At 39.0% G+C, this 18,443-nt stretch overlaps 2 protein-coding genes across 5 annotated transcripts in view; one reads left to right on the forward strand and one right to left on the reverse strand.

The window, feature by feature from the left end:
• Positions 1 to 630: 630 nt before the first annotated feature.
• Positions 631 to 4,916, forward strand: LOC128864484 (dihydrolipoyllysine-residue acetyltransferase component of pyruvate dehydrogenase complex, mitochondrial). Of its 3 annotated transcripts, none has more exons than XM_054104165.1 (8): positions 631 to 1,013; positions 2,155 to 2,339; positions 2,399 to 2,797; positions 2,886 to 3,100; positions 3,173 to 3,321; positions 3,433 to 3,632; positions 3,767 to 3,869; positions 3,938 to 4,916. In XM_054104165.1, the coding sequence occupies exons 1-8, from the start codon at positions 883 to 885 to the stop codon at positions 4,065 to 4,067; spliced, it is 1,512 nt and encodes a 503-aa protein (XP_053960140.1). In that variant the 5' UTR covers positions 631 to 882; the 3' UTR covers positions 4,068 to 4,916. The 3 variants fall into 3 exon arrangements, with proteins under 3 accessions (XP_053960140.1, XP_053960141.1, XP_053960142.1); XM_054104166.1 differs by having other exon boundaries at positions 2,934 to 3,100; XM_054104167.1 differs by having other exon boundaries at positions 2,399 to 2,701; positions 2,934 to 3,100.
• The window catches only part of LOC128864485 (clavesin-1), a 28,743-nt gene continuing 15,202 nt past the window's right edge, over positions 4,903 to 18,443 (reverse strand). For both annotated transcript variants that reach the window (XM_054104169.1, XM_054104168.1), the window contains exons 3-4: positions 14,495 to 14,956; positions 4,903 to 5,345 (exon numbers count right to left, since the gene is read on the reverse strand). In XM_054104169.1, the coding sequence (XP_053960144.1) occupies positions 5,163 to 5,345; positions 14,495 to 14,956 (645 nt within the window). In that variant the 3' untranslated portion in view covers positions 4,903 to 5,162. The remainder of the gene's footprint in view (positions 5,346 to 14,494; positions 14,957 to 18,443) is intronic.

Consider the following 18,443-nt stretch of genomic DNA (forward strand, 5'->3'; position numbering starts at 1 on the left):
AGATATATTGTATGTATACGTAGTTGTTCATTTTTATTGTTCCCGATAGGTCTACGCGAACTTCTAAGCGGGGAGCCATTTTGTGACTGAATTCGGTATTTAGAAATATAATACTTTCCAAGTTAAGTTTCTGACGCTTTCCGCTAACAAATTTTAGATCCTTATTATTTCCAATTGGTTTTTGATTGGTGAATTTTTTAGCCAAATTTTATTAACGGAACGGGTCGGGAAACTTCTTGACTTTATTTGTCTTCGATTACACTCGATTGGAACATGACGAATTTCGGACCTTACAAATTAGACTATTAGACATTTATTATAGCTTATATTTTGTTGAGCTAAAATAATTACTAATAGATCAAATAAACTCCAAAAAACAAAAAAGCTTTAAAGAACAAATTAAACAAATAAACCCTTTATGTATAAAAAAGCTAAAAAGAGTACATACTCTGTTACTTCCATCATACCAGTATGATTTATTAATTTGTGTTTGATGTCAAAATACAAACTTATAAGGGTTCATACCCATTGCTTTCACCATGCTAGTATGACTTATTATTTTGGGTTTGTTGTCAAAGTATTGGCAACCCTCCTCCATTCGTGGACGAATTTACTTGTTTGACGTTTTTCTTTTCATTCTTCTAGTTGAGTTCGATACGATTTGCGGTGTGTATGTAACCTCCTTTGAAAGGTCGGTGTGTGAAGTGCGATTACTATTAAATTAATTTCGTTCGAAAAACTGTCTTAAGAAATAAATTGACAGTAATTTCTTAACGACACGAAGCAGCTAAGAAAAGCCTAAAACTCTATTAGCTGTACTTCATTCGAGTTGGTTTAAATCGGTGGTGATCCAACAATTTGTGTGTGTTTTAGTAAGCCGAGATGTTGAGGACCATTGCAGCACGCAATGAGCTCGTGCTCCTGCGTGGAACAGCGCTAGCCCGAGCCAAACCTGCACGTGAAGCCGTACGCGTTATGGGTGCACAAACGGCTAGGAAGTTGCAGACACTCAGGTGAGTCTCTTCAGTGTTTTTTGTAGTTAATTTTTCTTTATAATACGAGCAGTTGGGGGTGATACAATGACGTTTTAAGGTTAGAAATCTGATTGTGTAACGTCGGCTGATTTGAGGTGGTTGCGAAATGCAAAAAAATTTAAGAAAATGTCAAATGTTATATGACGCGCGGAAAATGAAAACAAATAATTTTTCTTTCTTTAGATTCCGAAGCATATAACACTAAATTAGGGGTTTATAATTGAGATGCAAAGCACTGCGTTGCGGTTTATCGAAACTAATTGATCGCACAAGCGATAACACTTGATAAGTGGGGTTCTTTGCCCATAAGCTTCAAGGGGTTTGTTTATCTAATGGGATTGTTGTAAAATCGTCATTCATGATTAATCTGCTTGGCTTTGAGAACGTGGAAACAAACATGACATATGCCTCGCACCTAAACCGCTTACTATAAAGGCCCACTTTGCGATAGGTTCGAGAATCTCTAATCTGTCTAACCAGAGTGAAAATATTAGGTTGGGGGAAAAAGAAATCCATTATTTAGCCCATTATTTTCTCGGTGGATGGCTGTAGTGATCGATATATCGTAAATTATCGATCGAACAATTTGAAGTTTATGTTCATTGTCAAGGTGACTTTTCACACTAAACAAATTATTTTGCTGTTTTCTTTTTGTTCCATTCAGTTGTGAGTTAGAGTGTGTTAACAATGGAGTCAAGAGAAAATTTAGCACATTTTACAGTTTTTCTTTGATAAAGGCGAAAACGCAAGCCAGGCTGCTGAAGTTGTGAATGCTGTTTATGGTGCCGATACTGTAACAGTTAATTAAGTGCACTTTTGGTTTCGTCGATTCTCTTCAGACATTTTTGATGTTAAAGTAAATGTCGAAAATGTCGATAAAATCACAGAAATAATCGAAGTTGACCGGCATGTTAGTGGTCTTAGCATTGCCTAGGTTGCGTAAAAATTGCACGCAAAAATAATTGATTTCTTTTTCCCCAAACTATTATAACAAGGGAAATTTTTACTTATGATTTTCAATTGTCTATATTTAATATTAATAAGCGGTCCAGCTATCGCTTGCCCTAGCTTAATCGTTCTTACTGTTAATAGTCTTTATACAAACATTTCCTTTTTACAGGCTTGCATCGAAGAGCCATGTAGTGACCGTTCCAAAGCCATTCGGCATGTGGAGCACGAATTTCGCACGTAACTACGCCGACTTACCATCGCATATTAAAGTGCCGTTGCCAGCACTCTCGCCCACCATGGAACAGGGTACCATCATTAGCTGGGAAAAAAAGGAGGGTGACAAACTGAATGAAGGTAAGAAGCACTACTGGTAGCTATTGAGTTAAAACTAAACTAATTTTGTATTCACACAGGTGACTTGTTGGCCGAAATCGAAACTGATAAGGCAACGATGGGTTTCGAAACACCGGAGGAGGGTTATTTGGCAAAAATTGTGGTGGCTGCCGGTACTAAGGATGTGGCTATTGGCAAATTAGTTTGCATTATTGTATCGAATCAAGAAGATGTGGCTGCATTTAAGGACTTCGTTGACGATGCTCCTGCAGCCAAACCAGCCGCAGCAGCACCACCTGCACCAGCAGCAGCAGCACCTGCTCCACCACCGCCACCACCACCGGCTGCTATGCCAGCACCCGTCGCCGCCGCACCTGTCGGTGGTAAGCCCATGACTGCCGTTGAGCAACGCGGTGAACGTGTTTATGCCAGCCCCATGGCCAAAAAGTTGGCCGAAGCACAAAGTCTCCGATTGCAAGGTTTCGTTCAATCCATCCCATTGTTAAAATCTAACCCACTAATTGTTACCTTACTAATTGGCTTTTTTTTTGTATATCCCGCATGCAGGTAAAGGCAGTGGCATCTATGGCTCAATAAAATCTACTGATCTTGCAGGCATGGCAGCAGCCGGACCCGCGGCACCGAGTGCTGTAGCTGCACCACAAGGTGGCTACATCGATATACCCGTCTCGAATGTACGCGGTGTGATTGCGAAACGACTAAAGGAGTCGAAGCAGCAAATACCACATTATTATGTTACCATGGAATGTAATATGGACAAGGTAAATGCTCGGAATCTATTTTCGAAATAGGGATTGGAATTGATTTCGATGTTTGTTTGACACAAATTTTAGTTGCTGAAACTCCGTGAAAAGGTGAATAAGAAATATGAGAAGCTTGGCGTCCGTGTTTCGGTGAACGATTTCATTATTAAAGCTACTGCCACGGCGTGCCGCAAGGTGCCCGAATCCAATTCTTACTGGATGGAAAGCGTGATAAGACAGTGAGTGGCAACTGGGTTTTCGAAAGATTAGCACCAGAATGAACTATAATTATTTCTTAAAGCTTATATAATTATTGATTAATTTTCATTAACAAATTTTCATATTCGCAGATTCGACAACGTCGATGTATCGATGGCCGTTTCAACTAGCACTGGTCTAATTACGCCAATTGTGTTTAGCGCCGATCGTAAAGGCGTAATCGACATTTCAAATGAGACAAAATCGTTAGCTGCCAAGGCAAGAGAAAATAAGTTGAAGCCTCAGGAATTCCAAGGTGGTACTGTCTGTGTATCCAACCTCGGCATGATGGGTATGTACACACTTTTTAGTTAATAGATGAGAAAAAAGTGGCATACGAGTATGCACAGAGTTTTTTAAAATTACACAATATTTTGTATTATTATAACGAATCTAAGAAGTTGTATAAATATATCACACTTTCAGGTGTTTCTCAATTCTGTGCCGTCATAAATCCGCCACAATCGTGCATTTTGGCAATTGGCGCCACTACAAAGAAGCTAGTTCTCGATCCCGATAGTCTTAAAGGGTAACAATAAGAAGAACTCATATTAAAAAGTTAAATTTCTTACAAAATTAAATACCATTCCATTTTAGTTTCCGCGAAGTCAGCGTTATGAACGTCACTCTGAGTGCGGATCATAGAACTGTAGATGGCGCTGTTGCCGCCAAATGGCTGCAATACTTCCGTGACTTCATTGAGGATCCACAAACAATGATTCTTTAAGCTTAGCACCATGAAACACCTTCATATACACTCACATTCAGTTAAGCGTAATTCATAGCTATGATGAATGAAGCAGATAAAAGTAAGCGCAGGCGCCAACACCATCACAACTCGAACTACATTGTGCCTGCACTGTATGTCGTCTTAGACAACTTAACACCACAAATCCTGGGTGTGCATAAAACTTTATGTGGAGTTCTTTTTGTTTAATTTTAAAATTATTACTTAATTGGTTTTGAATCAGCTGATATGTGATTGATTGATTAAATCTAGTTTTTTTTCGTTTTGCTAATTAAATTAGAAAGACAAAAATGTAAAAAATAGTCAAAAATATTCAATAATTAGTTTATGAGACAAAGTAACCCACACATAAATGAATGATATTCGAACTAGAGCAACTGCCGATAAAAAGAAGTACCACAAAAAATATTGAAAGATTGCCGCTGTGCTATTCTCATACTACCATTTATAGAAAAAGTCTGTTGAATATCAAAATGCCACGATAAATCATTTGCACTGATAACTCGGCAATAGTGTACAAATATGTGCATACAAATGTATATACAAATACCCAAGTATGTACATACGTAAAAAACAATCTCCACGTTCGCAAAAAACCTCCCAATGAATTAGAAAGGTGAATTATTATTTCGACTCATTTTATAATATATGAAATATTATTATAGTTTGACTCACTTCGAATCATTTATTGTATGTATAGCGTAAAAATAATAGCTTCACATTTTCGTGGTTCTATGCGTATGTGGAAAACTAGCATTGTTGTAATTTAAACTAATCCATACAAATGTAGAGGAATGAATAAAAGTGAGGGGAATTAGACAAATGGAATACGATTGTTTTCCCTTTTTTATTAGCACTAAATTGTATTTTAATAAAAAATCGAATAATGCTTACAAACTAAGTGAAAGACGTGACAGTGTATGAAAAAGAGTGTCTTATATAACTTGTGTCTTCTTGTAAATATGCATTTGCATATTGTATGTTGTTTTTGTTCTTCAAGTGCTAATTGAATTTCAGCTAGAGAGAAGGAATGTACAGCCTTTGGTTGCAGCAATTGGTGCGCTTGGTATTCGATTACCACTTCGCTGGACCCAGCTCGGACCATTCTTTGACAAAATCGGCATGCTTCTCGACCGCTGTGAACCATTCGGCGCCGCCGTAGTCGATTTTCGGCTGCGTGCCTTTGTAGTTTTCGGGCAGGATTTCGGGTGAGAGGAATTTCTGCAGAGACTTCATATCGCCGCCGTGGAAGTGCAACTATAAGAAAAGTGAATTAAAAAAAAAATAAATGTTATTCATTAAATAAAATTAGAATAAAAAATAAAAAAAAAATAAATAAAAAAAATATAAAAAAATACAATATAAAAAATATAAAAAAACAACAACAACGCAAAGCAACAGTTGGGTAGTCGGGTATAAGAAGAAGCTGCCGTAATAATGCAAGACGAGTACAGTTTGATCAAGAATGGTAGAGTAAGAGATTGCGCCTTCCGAATTCGCTGTGTCGTTAGAGTACATGAGTTTACATTGGTTGCTTTCGTAGATATAGAAGGCGCCTTCAACAACATAAATGCAAACGCTATACTAGATTCATTAGAAGATTTTGGAGTTGATAGAAGCTATACTCGTCAAAAGAAAGGTAACGGCTAAATTAGGCAGCACTATTCTAAGTAGACCGCGGCCGGCGTAGTGCGTGATTACCATTCGGAATTCACAGAGAGAACGTTGGTTCGAATCTCGGTGAAACCAAAATTAATAAAAACATTTTTCTAATAGCGGTCGCCCCGCGGCAGGCAATGGCAAACCTCCGAGTGTATTTCTGCCATGAAAAAGCTCCTCATAAAAATATTTGCCGTTCGGAGTCGGCTTGAAACTGTAGGTCCCTCCATTTGTGGAACAACATCAAGACGCACACCACAAATAGAAGGAGGAGCTCGGCCAAACAGCCAAAAAAGGTGTACGCGCCAATTATATATATATATTATATATATATTCTAAGCAGACAGGTATGCAGAGGCACACCGCAAAGCGGAGTCCTCTCCTCTCTTCTTTGGATTTTGGCAGTAAACTCACTATTGCTGACTCTGGAAAGAGGGGGTTGCCACGTCACTGCTTACGCAGATGACTTAGCAATTGCCGTTAAAGCCAAATATCCTAACACCCTTATGGATATTCTGCGCTCTAATATGGCCACATTTAGAAGCTGGACTGAGAGCAGGGGACTCGGTATAAACCCCGCAAAAACTGAAATAATACTCTTTACAAAAAAAAAAAAACATAGGCCTCCTATAATCTCCCCGCTAATTTTTAAGGGTGTGGAGATTACTTTGAAAGAGAATGTCAAGTACCTAGGACTTATATTAGACAGGAAACTCACGTCTAAACCTAATATTGAGGAAAGAGTAAAGAAGGCCAACGTTGCATTATATACTTGCAAAAAAGCGGTCGGTATTAAATGGGGACTAACACCTCGTGTTACACATTGGCTCTATACTTCTGTAGTTAGGCCAATTTTAATATATGGAATACTTGTATGGTGGCATCTGCTCAAAAGGCTAGTTACGCTAAAATCATGAGTAAGGTCCAAAGAACAGCTTTTTTATGCATCTCTGGCGCTTAAAGGACTACCCCAAACAAAGTGCTGGAAGTGCTAATCAATTTACCTGCCCTTAATCTGGTATGGAAACACGTGGTCGCCGCCTCGGCGCTCAGACTCAGAAGTATGGCGCTATGGAAAGACCGGTGGTTTGACCACGCTTCTATTTGCACTCTCTGTATAGTCACAAACAAGAATAGACTACTCTACTCCTTATGGAGAGATGAAGATACATGTGTAACAGCTAGGCTACTATGGCCGCAAATAAAGAAGAAAAGGACAAAGGAATTGCTCAGTCACTCAAGAGACAATATTTCGAGTTATATATACTCGAGTAAATAAAATAATACTACTTTTCGAATTATTCAACAATTAACAAAGGGCGCTCGGGCACTCCGGAGCGTTCGCAAAACTTTAAATGCGTTTTTTGAACTGGTGATCACTTAAAAACCGCTCGGTAGATTTCAATAAAAATTTATACTGCTTTTGAAAAACATAAAGGCTCGTGCCTCATCGAAGGATTTTTTTTTTAATTTCGATTTTTTTTAAACAATTGTCAGTTTTTTTCTCGAAAATCTGAAAAATATTTCCTGAGGCCACCATTTTGTTAATTTTGAAAAAAAGTTTCGGCCAGGCACAAGATTATCTATTAATAAAACTAAGTTTTCTTGTCCGATTGGTATTAGATGACTTCCAAGGACTTGTGATGATCACCGCAAGGGGCTTCTGGAGAAACGAGCTCCTCACAAACAGCGATAACTTTTACAATTATTCATTTTTTTTTTTGAAATTTTGCAAAGTCAAGTCAAAATATGATGTATCAATATTATGTTTTTATTTTTGTAAAATAAAGCAATTGACTAGCAAAAAAAAATTATTGAAAATCATTATTTTTTCGGGCCTCTGACTACCCCTAACCCCTTATCTCACAAATCCCAATATTACCAAGCCATTCACTGAATTTTTACAAATATGTATATTTTCTACTTCTTTTGGTTTGTTCATTTGTTTTGTATTGTTAAGGGACCTGACGTCAGACTTGTCAAAATCTATAAAAATAAAGTTACTATTTTGCCAGGGCGCTACCTAAGGCACTTAATCCACCTTGCAGTTTGATGTTAACAATAAAATAAAAATAAAGTGGAATGCCCTGGCGATTTGTGGATTTTTATTTAAATTTTTAAATTTTAATAATATTAAAAAAAATAATTTTCTGCTAAAATCTTTTACCCTTTCTGCATAATTTAAACCCTACAATATTGCATTGCGCACGATTGCATATTTTTCCACCAAAAATACTGGAATTGATGAAAGCTTTGTTGTTTCAATCTTACTACATGAATCAAAAAAATCTATTTATCAAAGAAAAACTCTAAAATGTACCGAATTTTCTCTTTGTTGACTTCCATTTTAAACACCCTGTAACTCAGAATTGAATGGAACAAACAGAAAACAGCAAACGAATTGTTTTAATGTAAAATGTTACCTTGAGCAAAAACTTGAAATTGTTTGAGCGATACTTTACGAGATATCGATCGCTACAGCCAATAAAAAGCATTAATGAGCTATTGAAGCTATTGAAATAATAATAATAATTTTAATGCCAATTGAAACGGAAGAGTGTTTTAACCCTTAAAGGCCATATGATGGCGGAAATTTTAAATTCTAAGGATGAAAACTTAAACTAAACATTTAAACTGATTTATTTAGCTGTGAATTTAATATATTTACTTGATTTATAGTTTTATATGATCAACAAACCAGGGATGTACAAATTTGCAATATTTGTTAAAGAAAACTACAGTGATGATAAGTAAATGAAATGAAAACTGAATTCTTGTCATGTCTCCGCATTGAGGCCTTTCGTTTTTTATCTCATAAGTACTATGTCCCCGTGAGGGGGTTAATAGAATTAATGGTATCCGTAGATGGTGGCTGCGATCAGGAGACGCATGGATTTTTCAGGACAAATTTCAGATTCACTGAAGAATTCAAACAAACTATCAGAATGGAAAATGATGGAATGGAAATGATTTACGCGAGTGTCACGCAATTGAGCTACCAGACGTTCAGTACTTAGTATAGCAGAGAACGTAAATATTCACATATGAAATATGAATTCATATGAATTTACGTTCTCTGAGTACAGGGGCACAGGAGGTCGTTGGTGACTCTCTAAAGTATGCAAAAGTATTTGCGTTTCCGGTTGCCTCATTTCCTTTTCAGTAGAGCGCTTTCCTGCTGAACCTCTTTGAAAGTTCGCTGGCCCAACTGGTAGCTGACATTTGATTAAAATTTTTAACCAACTAATTGTTTTAAGAATTGAAAATAATGTTACTAGTGAAATGAAATGGGAGGGCTATCAATTCAATACATTTTTTTAGCCAACTAATATTTGTTTCCTTGAGGTTAATATGAGCTTAAATATGATTTTCGGTTATAAAAGAGGAGGTTATTAATTCATCGAATTGTTTTAAGTTAAAAACGATTTTTTTAATTACTTATTTTTATATTAATAAAAACGTTTTTCGTTAAAAGGTGCAATTATAAATTGTAATAATATTATATTTTCTAACCGAGAAATTTTTTTCTTGAACTGAAAAAATATACCAAAAGTGGAGATTATAAATTAAACTCATTTGTTTTTAAGAAATGAAAAAAAAATTTGCCAGTAAAATGTAAAAGTTTTTCACTAATAAGGAGGGGGTACCGATTCATAATTTTTTTTTAAGAATTGAAATAATTTTTTGCTTACGAGAGGGAAAATAACCAAATCAATCAGATTTTTTTTTTAATAAAACACATTTTGAGCAAATTAAGTTTACGTTTTTAATGAGTTGAAAATGGCTCTTTAGCAAGGGAAGTGATTATCAATTGAATAAAGTTTTTTAAGACAACTAATTTTTTAACTACGAAAATCTGACAATGAGGGAATTTAACAATAAATATTTTTTTGCTTATACTTTTTTTCTACTGATTACCAAACGATTGTTTGCTTACAATAGTGAAGATTTTTCATTCAACAGTTTCTGATTAAAAAGGGTTGTTTGACAACGAATTGGAAGGGAATTGTTTTAAATTAATAGAAGACAAGTCACCAACTCAAATATTAAAAGAAATGTTTTTTTACCCGTAAACTGAAAAGTTTTAAAAAAGTTAAATTTTTTTCTTTGGCTAGCGCTACGTTTAAAAGCGTTACTGTTATTGTTTGAAAATTCGGCGATTATAAAAAAATTATTATTAAATTATATATATGTATATTAGGGAGGATGGTTCCATGTGTAGAAGTCCACGCAAGTGGGGAAAGTTACTGATCGCCATTCACTTGGGAATGGCCAGGACGATTCTTCTGCATATGGTTCAAGCAGCTCACAACGGCCAGGATTAGCCCTCGTATCCTCTGGGTAGCTTCCAAACATCCGTCCGGGAGTGAGCTAACGTGAGAAGGCGAAACATTCCAGGATAGCTGGTTGTGCGTTGGGTTTGGGACCCGCCACTTAAAAATCGCCCCCAATGAAAAGTGTAAAAAAGCCTCGGATGAGACCTCCCTATACTGATGACGACCCCTGCAAACGAACTAAGGATTATGATTTGAGGGCATGCACCTGGAATGTCCGGCCCCTTAATGGGGAAGGTGCCTCTGCCCGGCTGGTTGATGTCCTCGTGAGAGTAAAGGCTGACATTACTGCCATCCAAGAGATGCGATGGACGGGGCAAGGCAAGAAAACCATAGGACCTTGCGACGTCTACTACATCTGCCATGTAAAGGAGCGCAAATTCGGTGTCGGATTTGTTGTGGAAGAGAGACTTCGTCGCCAAGTACTGTCGTTCACTCCGGTGGACGAGCGTCTCGCAACAATCCGCATCAAAGCCCGTTTTTTCAACATATCGCTAATTTGCGCCCACGGAAGAGAAGGACGATGAGACCAAAGATTCCTTCTATGAGCGCCTTGAACGTTCCTATGAGCGCTGCCCCCGCCACGACATAAAAATCGTGCTTGGCGACTTCAACGCCAGGGTGGGCAAGGAGGGAATTTTTGGTCCCACAGGCGGAAAATTCAGCCTGCACAACGAAACATCCGGCAACGTACAGAGGCTGATCGACTTCGCCGGGGCCCGAAACATGGTAGTCTGTAGCACCAGATTCCAGCATAAGAAGATTCACCAAGCCACCTGGCTGTCTCCTGATCGAAAAACACGAAACCAGATCAATCATGTTGTGATAGATGGAAGACACGCTTCTAGTGTATTAGATGTACGTACGATCCGAGGACCCAACATCGACTCGGATCACTACCTTGTTGCAGCCAAACTGCGCACACGCCTCTGTGCAGCAAAAAACGTGCATCTACCTACGCAAAGAATGTTCGACATCGAAAAGCTGCAATCACAACAGACAGCCAGAAGATTCGCCACTCGACTCTCACTCCTGCTCTCAGAGAGCACTGCTCAACAAACCGGCATGCATGAGCAATGGAGCAACATTTCTCGTTCTCTACGTACCGCCGCCGAAGAAGAAATCGGATTCCGGCGAGCCCGAAAAAACAATTGGTACGACGAGGAATGTCATGCTGCCGCAGAAAGAAAGGATGCCGCCTATAGAGCCACGCTGCGATCGGGCGCAGCGCGAGCCATGTGGGATCGCTACAGAGAGCTGAAAAAGGAAGAGAGACGTATTATCCGAAAGAAGAAACGAGAGGCCGAAATACGTGAGTGCGAAAAGCTTGAGATGCTGGCCAACAGGAACAACGCCCGAAAATTCTACCAGAAAGTTCGGCGGCTTACAGAAGGTTTCAAGACCGGGGCGTTTTCCTGTAAGAACAAAGACGGCGAACTGGTGACTGACGTACAGAGCAATCTTAAATTATGGAGGGAACACTTCTCGAACCTATTAAACAGTGATTGGACCTTATCAGTGTGGCTTCAGACCTGGAAAGTCCACCATCGACCAAATATTCTCAATACGCCAAATCTTGGAAAAGACCCATGAAAGGAGAATCGACACACACCATCTTTTCGTCGACTTCAAAGCTGCATTCGACAGTACGGAAAGGAGTTACCTGTATGCCGCGATGTCTGAATTTGGTATCCCCGCAAAACTAATACGGCTATGTAAGATGACGTTGCTCAACACCAGCAGCGCCGTCAGAATTGGGAAGGACCTCTCCGAGCCGTTTGATACCAAACGAGGTTTCAGACAGGGTGACTAGCTGTCGTGTGACTTCTTTAACCTGATGTTGGAGAGCATCGTACGAGCCGCAGAACTTAATCGCTCAGGCACAATATTTTATAAGAGCGTACAATTGTTGGCGTATGCCGATGATATCGATATCATCGGCCTTAACAACCGCGCTGTTAGTTCTGCCTTCTCCAAACTGGATAAAGAGGCAAAGCGAATGGGTTTGGTGGTGAACGAGGACAAAACGAAGTACCTCCTGTCTTCAAACAAACAGTCGGCGCACTCGCGTATCGGAACCCACGTCACTGTAGACAGTTATAATTTCGAGGTTGTAAAAGACTTCGTCTATTTAGGAACCAGCATTAACACCTATAATAACGTCAGCCTGGAAATCCAACGTAGAATTTGTCTTGCCAACAAGTGCTACTTTGGACTAAGTAGGCAACTGAGCAGTAAAGTCCACTCTCGACGAACAAAACTAACACTCTACAAGACTCTCATCATGCCCGTCCTAACGTATGGCGCAGAAGCTTGGACGATGACAACATCCGATGAAGCGACGCTTGGAGTGTTCGAGAGAAAGATTCTGCGTAAGATTTTTAGACCTTTGCACGTTGGCAACGGCGAATATCGCAGACGATGGAACGATGAGCTGTATGATCTTTACGACGACATAGACATAGCGCAGCGAATAAAGATCCAGCGGCTTCGTTGGCTGGGTCATGCCGTCCGAATGGATACAAACGCTCCGGCTTTGAAAGTATTCGATGCGGTACCAGCTGGTGGTAGCAGAGGAAGAGGGCGGTCTCCTCTACGTTGGAAAGATCAGGTGGAGAAGGACTTGGCTTCACTTGGTGTGTCCAACTGGCGCCGGTTAGCACGAGAAAGAAACGACTGGCGCGCTTTGTTAAACTCGGCCAAAATCGCGTAAGCGGTTATAGCACCAATTAAGAAGAAGGAGAAGAAGATGTACATATATTAGGCCGGGTCGATTTGTGGGGAGGCATAAAAATCGCCCATTGCTCCGTGAAAATCATATTTTAGGGATCAAAATAAGAAACTTTGCCGAAGGAACCATACCTCTAAAACGAATTCTGATGTCCCCCAATTTGGGTCGAACTTTTTAGTTTCTTTTCTCATGTAAAGGCCAAAAATGGTGATATTTTGAAATGATTGTATGGGGAACACCCCAGGGGAGTTCCAGGGGGTGTGCCACTGGCATGGGTGGATCGGCCGTCCAAAGTTAGTGGGGGTCGGTCATACATTTGGACTCGATTGGAGCACTCTAAATGGGTCAAAGTGGGATTTTTCGTAATGTATATATAATGTATATATAATTGGAGCGTACACCCTTTTTGGGTGTTTGGCCGAGCTTTTCCTCCTATTTGTGGTGTGCGACTTGATGTTGTTCCACAAATGGAGGGACCTACAGTTTCAAGCCGACTCCGAACGGCAGATATTTTTATGAGGAGCTTTTTCATGGCAGAAATACACTCGGAGGTTTGCCATTACCTGCCGAGGAGGGACCGCTATTAGAAAAATGTTTTTTTTTAATTTGGTGTTTCATCGAGACTCGAACCAACGTTCTCTCTGAGAATCCCGAATGGTAATCAAGCACCAACCCATTCGGTTACGGCGGGCGAATTACAAATAAATTAAATCAAATTTCTCTTTATAGAAATTTAAAGGCATTAAATCAAAATATTCTTGTAAGTGTCTAAGATGGCGCAAAATTAATCACCCTATCGGAAGATTTTCATTTTCGCAAATGATGTCGCACGTCAATCATATTTGACATTTATGAACCAGCTGCTGTGAATGCCTGCAGTATACAAACAGACAATCAGTGGAGCGGTCAAGGCCAAAATAAATACTTCCATCACTCAAATTAATTTTGTTTTTAATGAAAAAAAATGTTTTTATTAAAAAAAAGTTAGCAAAACAAAAAGGGATGATTAATTTTGTGCCACCTTGCATTACACATATGTTACAGGTAACCCGTTGCAAAATTATAAGAGCACCACATATCGGCAAGTTTTGACTATTTATTTTTTAATTTCAATGAAGTTTTTTTTTTTATAAAAATATAGTTCATTGAGGACCATATTAATCCATTTCGAGCCATTTCATACTTGCACTTTATTATATTAGAATTAAATAGACTATAAAACTGTATACCCAAAAGTTTTCTAAAAATACTGAATAAAAATATAAAAATTTGATGAATATTTAAAAATCTTGGATTTACGTAGTTTTTAGTTATACAATAGAATGAAAAATATTTTTATAAAAAAAAATAATTAAAACTAATTTTAAAAAATATATGTACAGTCTACTCTCTCCTAACGAACAGCTTTCTTCAGCGGACACTTTTTTCAGTACATACCGCAAATCCCTAAGATTTTTTTAAATTTTTTTCTCTTGAACGGATAACCCTCCCATGACATATTAACTTTTTATACTTTTCTCATAAGCGGACACCTCCCTTATTTTTCAGTCCCTTAGCTGCCCGCTTAAAAGAGAGTTCACTGTATATAGTCAAAACTTATAAACTTATTATTATGGCTCTTATTAAGTCTAGTTGTCTTTAGTAAAATGTTGTGCAGTTGTAAATTATTATCTCCCACTTACTCTTTTATTGAGCTTCTCGCGTACGAAAGGCTTGAAGAGCGCCCACACCATTTTAAAGATGAATGGTTGCTTGACAAAATGCACTTCCTTCATGCGCAAAGGCATCGCATCCTGGATGAAGGTGAGCAGACGTTTCGAGAAACTTGGCGACAAGGCTTTCACCTGCTTCATTGACAGACCATCAAAGTCCATTATGCAAACAACACCGCGCACTTGTGTTTCAGGTTCCAGTTGTGCGGCAATGTGAACCATATACAACATGCGGAAGACGTCATCGGATGGTACCTTACTGGTATCCCACATTTCGCCACAATTCACGATCAATACACGGCGGCCTAGCTGATCGCAATTCTTTAAGACATTCACAAGACCGAACTCAATGAATTTATCCTTTAGCTGGTCGATAAGCAGTCCATGGACGAGAGCGGCGTTATCTTTGCGAAATGCGGCTGTGGTGCGCATCTGAAAAGGGAAATGGGAATATGAATTACTGATATATTAGGTTAAGAGTTTATAAATGGGATAAGATAGGCTGTCTAGCATACGTGCGTCTTACACACTTTGTGATTTATAAGCAAAGTTTGATATATTGTTCTAAGCGTCTTTGATAAAGGTAGAATAAAGAGATACGACGTTTGGGGCAGTACTGAGACGACAGGGGCGGTTCTCTCATCAAATGATTTAAACAGTGGGTGGTAACTACTTGGGTGGCTGATACTAAAGGGTTTTTCAATTGGCGCGGGTCGATTTTGGCGCCCTGTGGCAGCCATTTTGTTTCGGTGACATCTGTCAAATCTTTTGTTTATTATTCAGTTGTTTATGCCAAATCTTCATGGCAAGTTACACGATTGAACAGCCCGTTCAAATGATAAAACTTTATTATCAAAATGAGTGTTCATTAAAGCAAACGTTGCGCGCATTGCGCCCATTTTTCGGTAGACGTGGTGGCCCTTCCAATTTCTTATGGCCCATATTGAACCATATGGACCTAGACGACATGTGGTTCCAGCAGGACGGCGCTACGTGCCACACAGCAAACGCCATTTTATTCCATTTCGACATCTACCCGTCCTTATTGAAAATCCTTATACTTGCGACGTATTGCATCAGGTCAGAAACAGACCTTTGAGTCTAGTGCTCAAACCACCTCCCGACGAAATACTTAACGGTAGTACCGGGGATATCAGTACTTTGACGGTGGCAGATTCAGTTAGGCTTAAACTCTCACACTGACGGGGTGAGGTTGACGGTGCTTCCTCCTCGTAAAAAAAGAAACGCTTTTGCTTTTAATTATTGCCGGGCAGAGGAAGTTTCGAAACTCGAGCTGCTAATGTTTAAAAATTGCAAGTTAATGAATCTCCAGCCGAAGCTCGGACTTGTGCAGTAGCTACAGCTTTATATGAGTACGAAAGAGCCCAGTAGGAGTCAAATAAAGCGTTATCCCACTTGTACGTCACCCATTATTTTTATGTAGAACCCCTCAAGTTGCAATTAGTGGTGTCGTACCTTAGTCATAACCGTAACCATAACAATCAGCTGTTCTGATCAAACGTATGGGCATCACTGAAAACGATTATAGGTGCCGCACCATAACGCCGTAACCATACCATAACCATAATTGGAGCTGTATATATATATTGAATTTTGGTTTTTCGCCACAACCGTAAACAGCTGTGAAATTCATTACATTTGGTTTAATATAATATTTGCCATAAAAATTTGAATATGACAAATAAACGAAGAAAAATTAATAGACTTGGTGGAAAATTACTCGTGTTTTTATGACTAAATGAAATGTTGTTATTAATTCTACTTCAAAATCAGCTGTTTATGGTTACGGCATGACTAATGGACAAATGCTGAAATGTTGCAGCAATGGTTATGGTTACGGATATGGCGTTATGGCTACGGCACCACTAATGCCAGCTTTATCGTTTTCGTTCATTCACACACTCGGTAAGTTGTTTAGAGTATTCAAAAGAAAAAGTGCGAATAATTCCAAGTCAAAATGATCGAGTTTAAATTTTTAGCCATTACCTTCGGTCATTTCCACAGTTCTGTGTCTGTATGTACTAGTAATTACTCGTACGCTTCTTTGACTACACCAGCCACTGCGTTGCCAATATGAGTATTTACCTTGTTTACCTGGTGGATTGCCTTGTCAAGGCAAGGCAACTGGCCAACTTTAGTGACAGCACTGCTGATATGCGCTGCATACATACAGATTAGGCAGTGATCAGCGGTGGAACGTAGAATATTATAACACACGCACATACATACATATGTATGTCACGTTTCACCTAAAAGCGTACGAGCGGCAGTATTCGAGCAAGTAAGCGAGCAACAAAGCGCACGAATCGAGACCTTGCTCAAGAATGACACAAAAATGACGTATACAAGCTGACTTCCGCGCAGACGTGAAGTTAACTCTAATGACTAAGTAGTGTGTGGAAACATACGCACACTCACTCATGCAAATTTAACTAACCATGCACGCTGGTATTGAAATAATAAAGTTTTTAAAACTCATTGGGACAGCAATAAATGCTTAACGCTTCTACCGTCAATTAAGCGTCGGCAAAGAAGTTGGCAATTAATGGCCCAAAAATAATTTCTCAAAAACAAAAAAACAAAATGTTATCAAAACATTTATGGTACGCGCGCACTGACCAGATGTAAGGTGTGTGGTCAATGGTCAATGTTAATTGCTTTGCTTGAGTACACTTCAGCCAACTCTGAGGTACTACCCGCACATCGTAAACTAATAATTCTTCATAATGTGTCATAAACCCTATCTGAACCATACAAACCGTTATTGCTACAATTTTCAATATCGCAGGTTGCATAAGTTGACATATGCACATAACTTCAGCTGATGTAATACGAGGGTGTATCAACAAATCTCTCACAATTTTCAGTACCATGGTGCCACCTCAAATCACAAATTAGAGATCCGAAAGTGGAAATTGGGTTGGATTGGCCATGTTCTTCGCAGAGGAAATTGTGACTTAACAAGAGCCGCCATTGACTGGAACCCCCAAGGAAGCCGCAGGCGTGGAAGACCCAAGCACCTGGAGGCGACTGCTGGAGTCAGAAACCCGCGCCACGCAGCTTAGCTGGAATGAGGTTAAGAGATGGGCGCAAAACAGACCCGAATGGCAGAAATTCGAATTCAAATCATACATTTTGGTTGGCAAATAGCATTTTTTTATTTATTGTGACTTCTATTTAAAGCATTTTCGCAAAAATGCAAACAATTTAATTTCTTTTGCTCATCAAAAATCATTTTTTGTGCGAAAAACTTCCATTACAAAAAAAAGAAAATTTGAAAAATATTGTGATTACTGTTCTTGTTGTTATTGTAACAGCATAGACAATCCCCATACATATTTGGAGTTACAGCCCTTGGCCGCATGCAAATCCGGGCCGTGCCGGTAACGTAGAACCGACTGTCGTGGGATTCACACTGCGTGGGACTTATGGAGACCTTTCACCAGCGATTCTTATCATCATCACCAGCGATTCTAATCACATTCGTGACACATAAAAAACAAAATGTTTGTGTTTATTGTAATCTTAATCTAATCTGAACTTTTATTAGTATCAATTAATTTTGTAAACTTTTGCACGCGTTTAAAATCAATTATATGAACGAATTTAAGCAAGAAAATAAATGGCGCGTACACTTCTATTAGGTGTTTGGCCAAGCTTCTCCTCTTATTGCATGTTTTGATGTTGCTCCACGAATGGAGGGACCTACAGTTTTCTTGCCGCCTATGAACGGCAGATAATTTTTTATGAGCAGAAATACTCTCGGAGGTTTGCCATTGCCAGCCGAGGGGTGATCGCTATTTGAACAATCTTTTCCCTTCATTTTGTTTTTAGGCACGGAGATTCGATTTATGAACAAATGAGCGTTCGTAAAAAGCATAAAACTTGCGAAAAGCAT

This window comes from Anastrepha ludens, chromosome 5, assembly GCF_028408465.1.
Source record: "Anastrepha ludens isolate Willacy chromosome 5, idAnaLude1.1, whole genome shotgun sequence".
Taxonomy (NCBI): Eukaryota; Metazoa; Arthropoda; class Insecta; order Diptera; family Tephritidae; genus Anastrepha; species Anastrepha ludens.

Bases quoted from the DNA above. Each gene is read 5' to 3' on its own strand.
- LOC128864484 (XM_054104165.1), top strand. From the start codon at position 883: ATGTTGAGGACCATTGCAGCACGCAATGAGCTCGTGCTCCTGCGTGGA. The intron at 3,101-3,172 runs GTAAATGCTCGG...CACAAATTTTAG, and splicing joins TGGAATGTAATATGGACAAG to TTGCTGAAACTCCGTGAAAA. The intron at 3,870-3,937 runs GTAACAATAAGA...ATTCCATTTTAG, and splicing joins GATCCCGATAGTCTTAAAGG to TTTCCGCGAAGTCAGCGTTA.